Genomic DNA, 16,575 nt, shown 5'->3' with positions numbered 1-16,575 from the left:
CCACCAGAATCCCCAAGGAGACTGCACTATCGTCCGTGGAGACATCCTTGGGATTGTTCTCGCCCTCAGTGTGGTGATTGACGATGTCATGCTCTTGCCCGTCGGAAACATCGTCTGTGGACCACGGGGAGCCACTAGCCTGTGGAGCGGCAGTGGAGACAGAGGGCGTGGTCGATGAGGAGGATAATTTCGCGTCGTTGGCGTGAAGCGCTTGAGGTAAGGCTCTGGCAGAGTTTGCCTTGGCGACTTTATGCAACGGGGAAATATGGGCAGTACCCTTTGTCCCCTCTGCCTTCTCCGCGGGGCCGCTGCTTTGTTACTTAGCAAGGCAAGTATTTGTACGAAGCGAGACGACAAACCTGCCCATCCGCCAGCGAGGTGGTCGCAGCGACTCTGAATCTTCGATTTCTTCCGCCTCTGATCGCTCATCGGAGGTATAGCTGTATAGAAGAAGGTCGATAGAGAGACTCCGAGAAACCCAACAGTACGCACTGTTCGTCATCCGAGCTGGAAGGGTTATCATCATCGATGGTCATCAACGCATACTTTTTCGCTCGCAGGAGTTTGAACGGATGTATACAACTTTCGGGCATTCTGAGACAGGAGGAGATTACGAGTGAGACGTGCCACGGGCGGCCTGCGGCAGAGTGAAGAAGAGAAAGAATGGGGAGTCGATGTGGTAGGAGACAGCGCGAACTTGAATCCCCCGTGCAGATTCCCATCACATGATCGCGTCCTGCGCCTTTGTTCTTTATGGACGCGCTTGGACCACGCCACCGCGCGCGACGCGACGTCTCTGATCCCTTACCCGTGATCCCAGCCTTCTAGAGGGACCAGCTATCTGCGCACCTCTGACCATTGAAGACATCGATCCGTTGCTGTGGCATTGAATATTCTGCACAGGTCACGGTTTCGGTAGTTCGTGGACTGTTCACTGCAAGGCACCCAAGATTGAGCCCTTGATTCTGTCTGCGCCGTCGCTATCAAAGGGCAAAGACGCTTGGCACGAAGCATTTTATTGTCTTGTAGCGTCTTGCATCGACGACAAGTTGCTGCTCGCGGCGTCGGGTTTAACGCGTGACTTCCATGTCTTTGAACCCTTCGCTCGCCTGGCAACCTCGGTAAAACGGCGGTAGGTGCCTCTGTCTCTGGATACGACAGTAGGATGAGCGGCGCGAGTCGAGCACTATGTCTCCGTGGACATTAAAACATCGAGCCCCTCCCACTGATTGGGGTCGGTTCACGTTAGCATGGATCCGCAAGATATTCGGTTAACCGTGCACGCACCGTTGGAAGGTTAGAATCAAAGTTCATTATTGACGAGATTAACCAATATACCCTCGGGTACCCACAATGTGTCCCTGGGGGAGAATCGTGCTTGCCTTCTGATCATGGTAGTCGTGACCTGAGGCTCGCACAATTCCCGCTCAGGGACAGGAATGGAATATCAAAAGCTTGCTGTAAATGACACGATACCCGCGGCTCATATGCAGAGGTGAAAACGTGATGGAACCAGCAGGACGCGAGCGGGTGAGTACGGGATCACTTGGCCGGAGGTTATCTAAGGATGTCATAGACATCGTCCTCACCGTTTTGTTACAGGCGTCCGCATGTTCTTGCATCAAGACGTAGCCGGCGAAAAGACGTCCACGTATCCCAGAAGTGCAACGTACTGGAGATTGCCATCTCTCAGCGTTTTACAGAGAACTTCTCTCGGCCAGACACAGACAAGAGGGCGCCTTGCATGGACAAGACAACATACTGTGTGGCGATCCGAGTCACTCTGAACACCACTAGTAGGCATTTGTTCTGATGGAGAAACGCTAGTCTGCTGATCCCTGCGGCAAGCAAATGAAATCTTGACGCGAGAGCTCGATGCTTGGGCACAGAGCCTCCGGCAGTTGATGCCAACCAGCCGAGACGCTAGAAGTGTCGCTGTTTCCAGCCGTCGTGGACGCGCTTCGACTGAATCCAGAAATCGCCGAGATGACTCACAGTGCTGCTGGACGCGAGGATGTGTGCCCCATCCCCTATGTCTCACCCACATATGGGAGCCAGGGTACTCATGTTATCCAGATCCAGACTCTTCCGAACCACTGGGCGATAGAGGTGCTCCAGCCCGACTGGCAGTGGGGCAAGCGCCGACTCGTCATGCTCTCCATCCACAACCTGCACCACCAGATGCGCCTGCAGCCGCAGACGCTGCAGCTGGCGTGCGCGCTGCTCGACCGTCCTCTATCCCTCAAGCGCACCAGCCCCGAGGACTTTCCCGTAGGAGATTGATGCTTACCGACGTATATGGTCGTCCGAAATGCTGGGCTAGTTCTCAGGGTGCGGTGGGTCTTAGTGGCACTGGAGGATGTGTGGACGCAATAACTGTCAGCTGCATCCAAGCTCTCGGCACGACAGCTGCGTTCTGCAAATTCAAGCTCTCGCAAGGATTAGAACTCTAACCCTGGTATGTATATCACGTGATCGGCATTCCAACGGCGCAGCTGTACGCGTAACGGCGCAATTTGAATGCGCTGTGCATTGCCCAGCCTGCCTTTCGCCTTCTATGCACATAGTGCTTTGAACGTATCGCACGAATCATATTCGGCAAAGCTTGCAGTATTTCATTTCTGTCTAGCTGCGTCAAGATGCACCAATGCCTACGAATATCCGAAATCTTCAGAATTGTAATAAAATCTGTATCGGAAGACCGTGCCAACCGACGAAAGAACTTGCTCTCCCTAGCTCAAACTTGCAGGACTTTCCACAGCCTTGCAATTGATGAGCTGTGGAAGAGTCTGGAAAACTTTGTCCAATTGCTCAAGTGTCTGCCGGATGACTTGTGGCATATCGACGAGGACGGCGTCATCGTGAGTAGAGCTACACGACTGTTCGCGATATTTGTGTGCAGGATTTGTACTTAGCTATTACTTCCAGTCCTTTTGCCGCCCCATACTTCCAACCGATTGGGATCGCTTTCGATATTATGCAATACGCGTCCAAACGCTGAAGGTGGGGGCCGATATAGCGGTGGAGGCGCTCCGTGACATCGCCGTATACAGCCGTCCGCATCATGGTTACCTTCTTCCGAACGTACGAGTTGTCTCATTCTCAGTCAAAAAGGTCGATTTTGCAGCGTATCTACCGCTATTCCTCAACCCGAATCTACGTTCATTTGGATTGCATGACCGCGGATGTGATACACCCCTAGTTCTCTCCAGATTTGGGGACCTTTTGGGGTCCTTGACACCTAAGCTTGAGAAAATCACACTCACAATGCCGTTACGGAAGAGCATCGACTGCATCCCCGGAACGCTCACTTCATCTGCCTCACAACTGCAACACTTGATGAAATTTTCTTGGCGCCTCCCACTGTTGCTTACGGATCTTATGTGTCTCGGGTCGCTTCCACATCTCAATCACATTTCAATGGTTGTGCCTGACAACATTACGGACGACTCGGCCAGTCTCCCTGAACCTTTAATGTTTCCAGCCTTACGCATCTTAGAACTGCGCGGACGGACGTTTCCGCCTTGCACAAGGCTTCTTAAGATCCTCGGCAAGCGATCTTTTCAGTCGGTACTGCTGCATGCATTTGAGGCTTCAGACTATCAAGAGGGGCAAGACATTAGAGCAGCACTAGAATGTATCCGACAAAATAGCTCCGATGCAGACGTATTCAGGAGTCTGACACTGCGAACCAGTGGAGGGCTCACACGGAAGGAATACATCATTCCCATCACCCTTCTTATTGAGAACTTGTCCGTCTTCCGGAATATCAGCGAGTTCATTCTGGACACGTATGCTGATGTAGACGGAGATGATGACGATCTCCCAGAGCTTGCGCGGATGTGGCCCCTCATCCAGACACTCAAGCTTGGCGCCTGGCCCTGGGCCGAGCATACGAGCTTCACCATTCGCGGGCTGTCGGCCTTTGCACGATATTGCCCTTTCCTGGAATCGCTTACCATTGCCTTCGACGGCGAACTCGAAGACGAGTACGCGGACCAAGACGATGCCCGGGAAGACCTCGGGATGGGCGAGCATCTCACCTACCTTATGGTGGCGAACTCGCCTATCCTTCATCCCTTACCTGTTGCCAGACTGCTGTGTCGTATGTTTCCATACTTGGCAAGGGTGGAGGGGGACGATTGGAGGGGACATCTTGTCGGTGAGGAGGCGCCGTGGGATACGGTAGACAAGTATGTCTTTCAACACAGACAGTGTAGAGAGAATGAGGATGAGGAGGAAAATGTGGCATGGACGGCAGGTGACATAATGGCGTCAATGACATTGGGACAACAGCTCATGGCGGAAGTGGCGAGGGTGAGGACGAGGACGAGTAACTAGTGGAGGAGGCATAAGATAATCTGGTACCTTGCGGTGGAGTTGCAGTTTCGCGACCTCGACGAGGGTCCGTGCTGAGGTAGACGTATTTTGATTGATACATGAGATTATTTCCTGTAGATGGTGCTTGAAAAGTCAACGGATTCAATCAATCCCTCTTCCGCGCATTAAGTTGCATAATAACGTGCCATTCCTCGCATGTCTGCAGCCGTTCCTCAATCCGAACCTCCGGTCACTCGAGTTCAACGACTGTGGGTGCAAGTCCCTACCGACGCTCTCTGGCCTTGGTGATCTCTTGAGTCTTGCGACACCGGAACTGAATAATCTTGTGCTTGAGATGCCATCCGTGAAGAGAATGAAGACAAGATATCTATATCGCAGAGGGGCTCTTTTTTCCTCTCCCTCGCCGCTGCAGCAGCTGAAGACCTTTGCCTGGGACCTCCCCCTCACCCCTGCTGATGTGATACATCTCGCTATGCTTCCGCAACTCGTCGACATCTGCCTAGACTTACCAGCGAACATTCTAGACGTTCAAACTCTGGGAGCTACTTGGTCCGGGTGCTCCGCATTTCCAGCGTTGCGCCTGTTAGACGTCCGGGGACAGACATTCTCGCACTGCACAATGTTTCTTCGCTTCCTCGGGAAGCATTCATTGCGGGCGGTAATACTCCATGCCTATAATACTTCCGGAGATCAAGAACCGAATGAGATTGCAGAGGCACTGAAGACTCTCTGTGAAAATAGCTGTGATCCATGCTTACTCGAGTCTCTGGCAGTACGGGGCCAGCGTCATAGCCCTCTGCGCGACGCGCTGGACTACGTATTGCCCTTCAACACGATTCGGAACCTATTCGTCTTTCGGAACATGGAATATCTGCTCTTGGACATCCCTACTACTGTGGACGGCGATAATGGTGACCTGGACGAGCTCGCTCAGGCGTGGCCCCACCTCTTCGAGCTCCAGCTCGGCGACTATCCCGATGCCAATGACACGAGATTCACTCTGCGCGGACTTACGAGCCTCGCACGATATTGTCCTTCCCTGAGCTCACTGACCGTTGCGATTAATGCCGACCTTGATCACGACAACGCTGATCAAGACGGTACTTGGGAGGACCTTGGGATCGGGGAGGACCACCTGGAGTTGGCTGCCTCTAGCCTCCGTCGTGCTCTACCTGTGGCGAGGCTACTTTGTCGCATGTTCCCCAATCTGAGATCCGTGACTGGGGGTGGCAACCGGGCCGCACGGGAGGTGTTAGAGAAGTACATCTCCGAGCATTGGAAGATGCGAGAGGAGGAAGAGGAGGCCGATGAGGCTGCGTGAATGGAGTAAATGGCCAGTGACCACCGGTGTGGAATGGAGGCCCAGCGTGCATTTGGTTCATCTCCCTACCAATGGCGAGGTTGCATGTTTCCTAGTCTGGAAACTGTGGAAGGGGATGACTGAAGGACAGTCAGTGGCGAGCAACAGTGGTTTGTGTTACAGGAGTATGTCTCTCAGCAAGCCTCTCGTAGAAAAGATGGGACAGAACTGGTGGTGTTGATGGGCTCAATTTCCTTGGACAACTAACATTGTAATCAGTAATATGGCCATCGAACTGCAGATATATTGGAAGATTTATCCATACAGAACCAACGGAACGTAGTCATATCTGCATATCAATACACTTCGCAAACCTATCACGGAGAAACTGCCAGTATTCGATGGTGGAGCGTCGCAGTGGCGATACCTTTACATTGCCTTCTTGGCGCATGGTCCCAGCGAGAGGTAAGAATCTCAATGCAAGTGATAGGAAGCTCTTTAACGCTGCGTCGTCATTGAACTTGCGCCTCGTCGAGTAAACTCGGACCTATGATACACATACATTATCGTGAAAGCAGGAGCGGAAGGTTCGGCCGTTATCATCTGGACCGCGCCGGAAAACGAGCCGGGCTGGAGTCAGTTGGTGTGCATTCTGTTCCGACGGTGCATTTCGCCCAGTCATTATGATGCGTCTCAAGAGGGATGGCGAACGAGTGTATAAGCAGAAGCGGGATACCAGACAGAATGATAGACCATGCGCGTGAGTGGACGTACCTCTGATACCAGGGACGCACATAAATACCTAAGTGAGGCGACTACGCCTCGGATCATGCGTCTGAGCGCAGACAACGTTCGAGCAGATAGAGTGGTGGGTTGTCTAACGAAATGCGAGCTTCTCACTCTTGATCATGTAACCGGGCATGCAGTAATTTAGCTGCAGTATGAAGTTCAAGTCATGAGACTCAAGAGCTAGAAGGGCTATCATCGTCGATGGCCATTAACGCATACTTTTTCGCTCGCAGGAGTTTGAACGGATGGATACAACTTTCGGGCATTCTGAGACAGGAGGAGATTACGAGTGAGACGTGCCACGGGCGGCCTGCGGCAGAGTGAAGAAGAGAAAGAATGGGGAGTCGATGTGGCAGGAGACAGCGCGAACTTGAACCCCCCGTGCAGATTCCCATCACATGATCGCGTCCTGCGCCTTTGTTCTTTATGGACGCGCTTGGACCACGCCACCGCGCGCGACGCGACCTCTCTGATCCCTTAGCCGTTATCCCACCCTTCTAGAGAGACGTCTCAGCTATCTGCGCACCTCTGGGCATTGAAGAAATCGATCTCTCGTTGTGACATTGAATATTCTGCCACTCGCAGCGAAGGTCACGGTTTCGGTAGTTCGTGGACTGTTCCCTCCAGGGCACCCAAGATCGAGCCCCTTGATTCTGCGCCGTCACTATCAAAGGGCAAAGACACTTGGTACGAGGCATTTTGTTGTCTGGCGGCGTTTTGAATCGACGGTAAGTTGCTGCTCACGACGTCGGGTTTAACGCGTGACTTCCATGTCTTCGTACCCTTCGCTCGCCTGGCAACCTCGGTGAAACGGTGGTAGGTGCCTCTGCCTCCGTCTACGACAGTAGGACCAGCGGCGCGAGTCGAGTACTATGTCTCCGTGGACATAAAAACATCGAGCCCCTCCCACTGATTGGGGTCGGTTCACGTTAGCATGGATCCGCAAGATGTTCGGTTAACCGTGCACGCACCGTTCGACCGTTACAATCAAAGTTCATGATTGACGAGATTGACTAATATACCCTCGGGTACCCGCTATGTGTCCCTGGGGGAGAATCGTGCTTGTCTTATGATCATGGTATTCGTGACCTGAGGCATCGCACAATTCCCGCTCAGGGACAGGAATGGACTATCAAAATGCAGAGGTCAAAGCGTGATGAACCAGCAGGACGCGAGCGAGTGAGTACGGAATCACTTTGCCTGAGATTATCTAAGGATTTTTACAGGCATCCGCATGTTCTTAAGTCAAGACGTAGCCGACGAAAAGACGTCCACGAATCCCAGAAGTGCAACGTACTGGTGATTGCCATCCTTCGGCGTGTTACTCTCTCGGGCAGACACAGACAAGAGGGCGCCTTCCATGGACAAGACAACATACCGTGCGGCGATCCGAGTCACTCTGAACACCCCTAGTAGGCATTTGTTCTGATGGAGAGACGCTAGTCTGCTAATCCCTGCGGCAAGCAGATGAAATCTTGACGCGAGAGCTCGATGCTTGGGCACAGAGCCTCCGGCAGTTGATGCCAACCAGCCGAGACGCTAGAAGTGTCGCTGTTTCCAGTCGTCGTGGACGCCGTTCGACTAAATCCAGAAATCGAGACGACTCACAGTGCTGCTGGACGCGAGGATGTGCGCCTATTCTCTACCCTCTGAGCAGGGGTATTGGCCCCGAACTGTTACCAAGTCCACCAGGAAGGCATTGATGCGCAGCGTGAGGCGGACGGGTGGCTCGGGCAAAGCAGTAAAAATTGTATCCCCCTTGCTTTGATGGAAACATGGACGTGGTGCGTATGCTGAGATAGCTGAAATAAGTAGCTCACCAGAGTTTTGAGTCGTATTCGCACGAAGCATCGCAGTGACGCAGTTGTCGACAATTGCAAGGATGTGGCGGTCGCGACCAAATAACGTCAAACAAGACTTTGCGCGAAAGATTCAAAGAACGCCGACCTTGCCACTGTATCTTTTCAACGCTCGTCGGAAGATCTCTGTTTTTCTTTGGAAGACAGACTCGGAGAATGTTATCCTTGAGGTTGTAGAGAACGATGTAGGCCGGATTTGCCATTCTCCTCTGCACGGACAATGTACTGTCTCGTGTACGCAGCGACTTGAAACTTCATATACCATTACGGGTAACGAACTCTGCCACCAAGCGAACCTGGTACGCATCATCTGGGTATGATAGCTTGGTCACAGCCCCCTCACACCTTGTCGAGCTTCCATGGTTCACGGTCGCTGTATAAGTGATCTGAAGCCTATAGACATCGAGTTCCCACACGTTCCGGGAACACGCCACATGAGGTATGAGCCATGAAACCTTCACTGAGAAACATCAGGCGCACCAATAATACTGCGTGCTGTCGTTACTCCAGTCGAAATCGTCGGATTCACTATGGTAAGTCCACGCTCTCGCATATCCACTCACGCCCTCTCGCTCCTTCCAAAGCGGCTTCTGTCTCAACAGTTACCAGCTCCAATCAGGAGTCACGATGTTTCCAGATACTTCTGCAGTGATGCCTAGCAGCGGCTCCCTAGTTCTAACCGCATGTTTTCCTGTCATATTCTAGCTTACGCATCTGACGCAAGGTTCGACTGGTAAAACACACCACCTTTTACTTCGGCTGCTCAAAACTGTGATGAAGAACGTCGCGCGCAAGGAGAGAGAGATGGATATGCCATTGAGGAGGAGCTCATGGGTACTGTCACATGCTCTGTGGCGATTGCGACCACATAGCTGCACTTGGCGCATGGACTTGGACTTAGACTGCCAGGCTCTAGTGCCAGACGTCCTTCAGCCTTATAACACAAGATGGCACAGAGGTGAAAGATTTTGCGCACCATCGCTCAACACAATCACAATTCAGAAAGTACAATATCTCCAACTAACCTGATGGTTTCCCGGTCGTTGTCCCGGTCGTTGTCATAATCCATAAATGTTCTTCCTTGCCTATGAAAAGCGTTCACGACTTGCTGATTGTAAATGAACTGTTGGATGCAAATTTGAATACATTTATAAGGAACGACTATGAAGCTTGAAGCAAAGATAGTACTATGTCTATGCAAGTTCACACCTTCCCGTCCTGGCAGATCTAGAAGTGCTCTAGTGCACATACTAGGAGGCCGAATTCATCCACTTTTCACCTTCTTCATCCTCTTCTGACCCACTATCGAGGACCGAGGGGCTGGGCACTGACTCCCTCATCCACGCATCCCACTCCGCCTCCTCTCTGCAGTTACTGAATTCGATGACATACTCCTCCAGCGGCCCCCACTGTGCTGGATCACCTTCCCAGAACACATCGCTCAGCTTAGGGAACATGCGACAGAGTATCCTTGCTACGGGTAAGGGGAAAATGAGGCTGGAGCGTGCTAGTGTAAGGTCGACCAGCTCCTCCCCCGTCCCCAGGTCCTCCCAAGTACCGTCTTGATCTGCTTTTTCATCCTCAAGCTCTGCATTGATGGAAATAGTGAGCCAGCGAATGGAGGCGCAATGGCGAGCAAAGCTCGATAGTCCTCGTAGAGTGAAGCTGGTATGCTGCGCTGTTGGGCGTGAGCCGAGCTGGACTTTCTCGATGTGAGGCAATGCCTGAGCAAGTTCTTCCAGGTTATCGTCGTCGCCGTTGACGGTAACAGGCACGTCCAAGGCCAGCTGTTTCATGTTGTGAAAGATAAGTAAGTTCTTCCGGAGCACATCGAAGGGCAGGGCATAGTCTTCCGCCTCGTCCAGGAGGTCATCGCACGACACTGTCAGACTCTCAAGTACGTGTGGATCACCGCTGTTTCGCCGGAGAGACTTCAAGACCTCTGCAACATTGTCCAAGTCTTGCTCGTCCGGGATTTCATCGGCACATAGAACCAGTCGCTCCAGGGTATGTTTGCCAAGGAAGTTCAGGAATATTTTACCGTGCAGTAACGACTGCGCTCTCAGCTCCAGGCAGCGTAGAGCAGGAAACAGCGCGTTTCCATGGACACTGGTCTGGAGGAGCTGAACGTCGGCAATATTATCTGGCAAGAATATCGAAACATGCGTGAGCTGCGGAAGTGCGGCAAGATGTATAACATCCGTAAGGTCGAATGGAATGTCCCAGGAAATCGTCTTCAGATGCTGCGGCAGGGAGGAAAATGAAGTGAGTGCTCCCGTGCTACGTCTGATATCGATGTTCTCCACAGATGGTGGCATTCTTAGCGCAAGGTTGGCCAGCAAAGGTGCTACATCACCCAAGACGTCGCCAAGTCCAGAGAAGTCCGGTACCAGGTTCCATCCCCCGTCATTGATCTCCAGCGAACGAAGGTTAGGATTCAGGAAGATTATCAAATGTACCAAGGATTCCACATGCTTGACAGAGAAAGAGAGGGTCCGGAGATTTGGGAGAAGACCGTGATCAGGCCCGAGAGGGCCGTACATAGCTAAATTTTCGAGAGCCTCCGGAGCCACATCACTTCCAACCGTCAAGGACTGGACGCTCGGCGCGTAGTGTTGGAAGCGCACCCAGTCTGTCGGAACCAGGGGGCGGCAGAACGACTAAGGCAGACAAACAGTGAGAATCATGCACACTCCAGTTGTAAAGGGGCACAGGGACGGACTCACCATCAGGTTAGTCACAGGATTGAAGTGCCACAGGTCGCTCGGCAAACACTTAAGCAACGGCACGAAGCTATCCTGACGTTTCCAAAGCGCGGCGACTGCTACTCCGTGGATGGTTTTGCATGTGAGAGTCAGAGAAAGCAAATCCCGGCGTATGATTGGATTGTCGCCTTCCCATGGAACAATGATACGGCCTTCAGATATAAATTTCACAATCAAGCAGAGGATTTCGGAGATTTGAAGGCATTGATGCATGTCGAAGCAGGTGGGGTGCTATTGTAATAGTGCAGAGCAAATGAGTATGTTGGGGAGCGAGGGATATGAGTTGATGCGGTCCGCAGGATGTTCGAGTTTCTTAAGTACCCGGAGCGTTCCTGGATGCCACCGTGCCTGCCACGCAGTGGGGAGAGCCACTCAACATTTTATCCAAGCGTTGTCAGGCTTCTATCTTTTCATCATGTGCACATGGTTACGGCGTTATTATAGTGCCAGAAACGCTATAGGGCATCAGCGGAAGTGTAACGAGTCGAGCCACAGGTGAACCGCGAGAGTGTGGCAAAACCCACACGCACAATATGCTTTTCTGCCCCCATACCAGGCACCTCCTTAAGTTCCGCCAAAAGATGGTTTGCTTTGATAAGTACCAGTAATGGGGAGAGGGTCGCACATGCCTCGCATCTCAGAAGAAATGGCGGACGACGCAATGCGCCCACGACCTCGAAAGCCTTGCTGAGCGGATGCGAAATTTTGCAGGTGCGTGCGCTTCCGGAGTCCGGACACAGGGTTTCAGTATAAGCAGCATTGCCAATAATTATCATTGTTGGGGCGAATGGGAGTCCAGCAGATACAAAAACGGAAGTGACAAATGTTCCGCTCTACCGGCGCGTAATGGAGTGGTGCAAGCCTCTCTTGTATATACTAGTGATGCGCGCTCGCGCAGAGTTGCTCGCGAAGCGTAACGTGGTGTGGCGCGACACGTCGTCCTGTTATGTGGCACAGCTGGTGCATCACGCACGCCAACCTTGCATTCATATGGCTCAAATTACTGTATTCTGTGCCATGTTTTGTGATAGGTAGGGAAAGTAAATAGGTATCATTGATTCTGGAACCTTTCCAGGCTCAGTCCGAGGATATTTGAAGCTCTGTATAGCAACTTAAAGCTGGCCCTTGTGGGTCCCTCAGCCACCGGGAGTAGAATTTGTACATGTTTGTCGCGGACTTCTGCCCTAGTGAAGAATTGCTCGCTTCGCTCGCAATCAGTCAACGTACACAAGTTGAATAACCCCGCAGGCCTCAATAGGGAGAACCGTCCTCCAGAGCTAGCCCTAATTAGGAACTACAGGGATAATTGTGGGGTAATCGAGCTTTCAAGTCACAAAGCTTTTATTTCTATTGTAATTGACTTAGTAACCTACCTACACATTCTACCAAAATCATGAAGCTCTTTACACACATGGAGGAGGTAAAAAATGACCGAGGTACTCAAGTGCGGACTCGGCGAAATCGCAGAGCACGTGACGATACCGTGGATCGCGCTTGATGGGATCAGAGGAAATTACAATGTCGCTCATTGCTTTTCGCCACCATGTCTCCAGCGTCGTCGACAGCGCCAGCGGCAGAGTTTACTTAATTTCCCTTAACATGGCGTAATGTGTTGGGCATGCGGGAGGACGGATAGGAGGCGTGTGGCAGCGTGAGCGGGCGTCTGTATACCCGCCGGAGTCGTTTCTCCCGCCCCGCGTCTCCCCTTTGTTGGATCCGTCCTGTTCTGCGCATTGCAGCCCCCTCGCGCACGCGCATCCGTGAGATTCACTCGGGACACCGACACTCCCTCCTTCGTGTGCACGCGGCGGCCGAACAGACGCCCCGCGCGGGTTCCCCCGCTGCTCGTGTATCGTTGCGGAACACGGGAGCTCCTCGCTGGGGCAGTCTCATGGCTGGCTGTAGAGGGAGCGGACGGGCGCGCGCTGGAGGTAGGATGGCCTTCGTCCTGTGTTCCGAGCGAGCGACGCCGGAGTGGGTCGGGACGTCTAGTTGGGATGGCCCCCTTTGTTCACAGTGTTCTGCCAGAAAATGGGATGAAAAGGCGGCTATAACAAGATGTTGCACGAGTCACTCGTGCTTGACGACATTACTGCACACTTACCACATGGACAGGCCCCAGCGTATCCGAGTCGTTAGCTGAAGGAACTCGCTCCAAAATGCCGATGTCCATACCAGCTCCAGATAATGGAAACAAACCCGAGGAGGGCCTGCAGGCAGTTACCGGCCGACCTGCAATTGTTGCAAGTCGAAAATCCATGGCTTCGGCAGAGTGGAGGAAGCGGTTTGACCACCTTTCCAACTTAACGAAACTCTATGTCGCCGGTGCCGACCAAGAGCTCCTTGATGCCCTATCCATCATTCGAGGGCCTTCCACGCGGGGAGGGACTCAGGAAAAAGGAGTGAAGGCACAAGGCGCAAGGGATAAGAGGAGAACGAACAAGGAGGCGGCCGACACTGATACTGGCGAAGCAACCGTCCTCTTCCCTCTGTTACAGCACCTTATTATTGAGGAGGACTGCGATCACCTGTAGACGAGGGACTTCCTCGGAAAGCTAGCAGTCGCACTTAAGTCGAGGAAGGTGAGTGGCCACAACTTATAACGGCTCGATGTATGGGAGTATCAAAGGGACGTCAACGCAGCATGAAAGGGAGCCCGTGAAATTGGCTCCACTTTGCACCCAACAGCAAGTGCGCACGCAAAGGTCAGGAGGGATAATTACGTGCAGTGGACACCAGATTCCGATCCAGAGAGAGACTTCAGTAGAGGTGTGAAGCTGTGAACAGGTAAAACGGTGAAGCATGTTGTACAAATGTTATACAATTGTGACCTAACTGGCTCGATACATCACCCACTACAATGCACCAGTTTCAAGAGGTCCGCGTAGAGCCCCCAGTGGAAGTGGAATCGCTAAAACCCACGAAAATACCGATGATTTGACTCGAGTCCCAACAATCCTTACTTCAGTTGCACTAAGCTGAACCCACTAAGGGACGTACATCTCACACAGAGACTCAGAGTATGCAGAGAGACCTATGAGAGCCGTAAGTGTGAGACAAGCAGGTGAACCAGAGTGGGCGGCGATAAGCAGATGACCCTTGACAACGAGTTATCAGAAGCTCTTTGCGTGGGTTGGATGATCGACCGGAGGGCGCAGTCTTGAACCACAACGCGGGACCCACAAGGAAAAGTAACATCTCCACTATAATCGCCCATACGAAGGTTTTATGTTGTCGGGATATAGCATGCCAGGCGGTATAGTGGAATTGGTACAGTATAGGTCACAGCAGGCGCGTCGCAATGCAAGTCGTGCGGGTATAGATTTTCGCACACTCGACCTTTCCCGATTTCCTCCGCTGCTCGTCGCACTTCTGCATCAAATCCACGAGGAATAGGGCTTTGCATCTCTGCACGACGGCGTTGGGAACTGAGGATCGAAGTGAACCTGACCAGCCGGCTTTCTCTTTGTCTCGCCAGATATCGGAAATGCATCCCAACGCTGCATCGATAGCGACCGTTGGCAATACCCGGGCTGAGTCTTTGTAGTCTGCTTTCCGACAGTCTAAGCAGGGTTCAGCGGACATTACCTAGTCTACCCATTCCAGGAGTGGGTTTAGTATCAGTGGAGGGTAAGGAAGATATCAATAAGATAAAGCAAGCACGGTCACTATACAACACGAGATACCACACAGAGCAGAATACATAGCAAGCCAGAAATTATATAACCACAATCGAAACGCACGCCAAAAAACAACGCCTTCCTCTGAGATATAACGTGCTCAGACCGCCGAGAATACATCGGTAACATCAGGGCTTCTCGGTCTTCATCCTCTTCGCCTTAACAGACGGCACGGCTTGTCCGTTCCTCGGCTCTGCCTTCAAGGGCGATTCATGCCCAACGGTGGAGTTCTCCCTCATGGTTGTACAAGAACTCCCATTGTCTTCCCCAAGATATTTTCTTTTATTTTTGGGTGGGGTAGCGGAAGCCCGACTGAGACTTTGATGATCCTCAGCCTTTACCTTGGACGACCTAGTGACCCTATCGCATCGGCTATACAACAGCATTAGAAGGAGCTTACATTGTACTAGCAGAACCTTGACGTTCGCTCATGCTCTCGAGAGCATCCTTGGCCTTCATTGGCGCCTGGAGATAAGTTGGCTCGTCAATCTTCTATTACATTCCCACAGGAGCAACGTTCGGTCGCTCAACTATGGGGGACTAACGCACCTTGACGTTAGCGTTGGGCGCCGCAGAAGTACCGTCCATCTCTCCCACAGACAGGGCAGAAGAGGGTGCAAGCGGACCATGGGACACGACATCATCGAGAGCGTCCAAGGCGATTTCAGCCGGAGTCATAGCAGCGAGTGAACGATTTTCTGCCGCCACCTCTGAACGATGTGCAGGCGCGCTGACAGGAGCTTCACTGGCAGTACTCTCCTCTGCCGAGCCGCCATTTGTTCCTCTATCATAGGCCTCCGACAGGTCTTCAAGAGGAGTCGTAGACCGGAGGCTCGTGCCTTCCACTTGGGATCTATCCTCGACTCCATCGTCCAGCTCGCCTGAAGCCTCTGCACCCTTTGCCATCGGACTGCCGTGGGGCTCTGCATCTCCCCGAATGCTATAATCGGCGGCGGCGTTCGCTTCTTCGCCATTGGAGATATGGCCGACGGACGACGGGGAGCCACTAGTGACAGCAGTGGAGGTGGACAGTTTGGCGTTGCCGGCTGTAGGTACTTGAGGCGGGGCGGCGGTAGAGTTTACCTTCGCGCTTCCGGTCAAAGGCGGTGTGTTAGCGGCGGCGGCCACGTTGCCATCTTCGCCAGACTGAGGCTGCGACCGGTCCACACGGGCCCTGTTTGATACTTAGCAAGGCATACTTTGTGCGACGCAAGAGAAGACAAACCTGCCCATACGCCAACGCGGCGGGAGCAACGACTGCGGCTCCAAGACATCTTCAGACTCTCCCTGGCCTGTCGAATCACTCTCTGAACCTCCAACCAGGGCTCCTGACACTACTTCAGCTGGAGTGACAGACACCTGAAGGCTGGCACCATCCGCTGTCGAACCAGATTCTACCCCATCCACCAGAATCCCCAAGGAGACTGCACTATCGTCCGTGGAGACATCCTTGGGATTGTTCTCGCCCTCAGTGTGGTGATTGACGATGTCATGCTCTTGCCCGTCGGAAACATCGTCTGTGGACCACGGGGAGCCACTAGCCTGTGGAGCGGCAGTGGAGACAGAGGGCGTGGTCGATGAGGAGGATAATTTCGCGTCGTTGGCGTGAAGCGCTTGAGGTAAGGCTCTGGCAGAGTTTGCCTTGGCGACTTTATGCAACGGGGAAATATGGGCAGTACCCTTTGTCCCCTCTGCCTTCTCCGCGGGGCCGCTGCTTTGTTACTTAGCAAGGCAAGTATTTTTACGAAGCGAGACGACAAACCTGCCCATCCGCCAGCGAGGTGGACGCAGCGACTCTGAATCTTCGATTCTCCGCCTCTGATCGCTCATCGGAGGTATAG

At 52.8% G+C, this 16,575-nt stretch overlaps 4 protein-coding genes across 4 annotated transcripts; 2 read left to right on the top strand and 2 right to left on the bottom strand.

The window, feature by feature from the left end:
• Positions 1-2,610: 2,610 nt before the first annotated feature.
• On the top strand, positions 2,611-3,580 carry GLOTRDRAFT_110924 (uncharacterized protein; the record flags this gene model as incomplete). The annotated part of the gene is made up of 2 exons (XM_007867397.1): positions 2,611-2,861; positions 2,929-3,580. Coding segments are annotated over exons 1-2 (873 nt in total), but the record flags the coding sequence as incomplete, so codon positions are not given.
• A 5,959-nt stretch (positions 3,581-9,539) lies between these two features.
• GLOTRDRAFT_93132 (uncharacterized protein) lies at positions 9,540-11,267 on the bottom strand (the record flags this gene model as incomplete). Its single annotated transcript, XM_007867396.1, has 2 exons — positions 9,540-10,949; positions 11,016-11,267. 2 exons carry the CDS (start codon positions 11,265-11,267, stop codon positions 9,540-9,542), a joined length of 1,662 nt encoding a protein of 553 aa, XP_007865587.1.
• Positions 11,268-13,213: 1,946 nt separating this feature from the next.
• On the top strand, positions 13,214-13,588 carry GLOTRDRAFT_93131 (uncharacterized protein; the record flags this gene model as incomplete). Its single annotated transcript, XM_007867395.1, has 1 exon — positions 13,214-13,588. The coding sequence occupies one exon, from the start codon at positions 13,214-13,216 to the stop codon at positions 13,586-13,588; it is 375 nt and encodes a 124-aa protein (XP_007865586.1).
• Positions 13,589-14,862: 1,274 nt separating this feature from the next.
• Positions 14,863-16,564, bottom strand: GLOTRDRAFT_128729 (uncharacterized protein; the record flags this gene model as incomplete). The annotated part of the gene is made up of 6 exons (XM_007867394.1): positions 14,863-15,106; positions 15,135-15,226; positions 15,284-15,886; positions 15,960-15,991; positions 16,048-16,383; positions 16,480-16,564. The coding sequence occupies 6 exons, from the start codon at positions 16,562-16,564 to the stop codon at positions 14,863-14,865; spliced, it is 1,392 nt and encodes a 463-aa protein (XP_007865585.1).
• Positions 16,565-16,575: the final 11 nt, after the last annotated feature.

This window comes from Gloeophyllum trabeum (genome assembly GCF_000344685.1).
Source record: "Gloeophyllum trabeum ATCC 11539 unplaced genomic scaffold GLOTRscaffold_00006, whole genome shotgun sequence".
Lineage (NCBI taxonomy): Eukaryota > Fungi > Basidiomycota > Agaricomycetes > Gloeophyllales > Gloeophyllaceae > Gloeophyllum > Gloeophyllum trabeum.
Note: the sequence above shows the minus strand (reverse complement) of the source record. Positions and strands in the feature narration are given on the sequence as shown.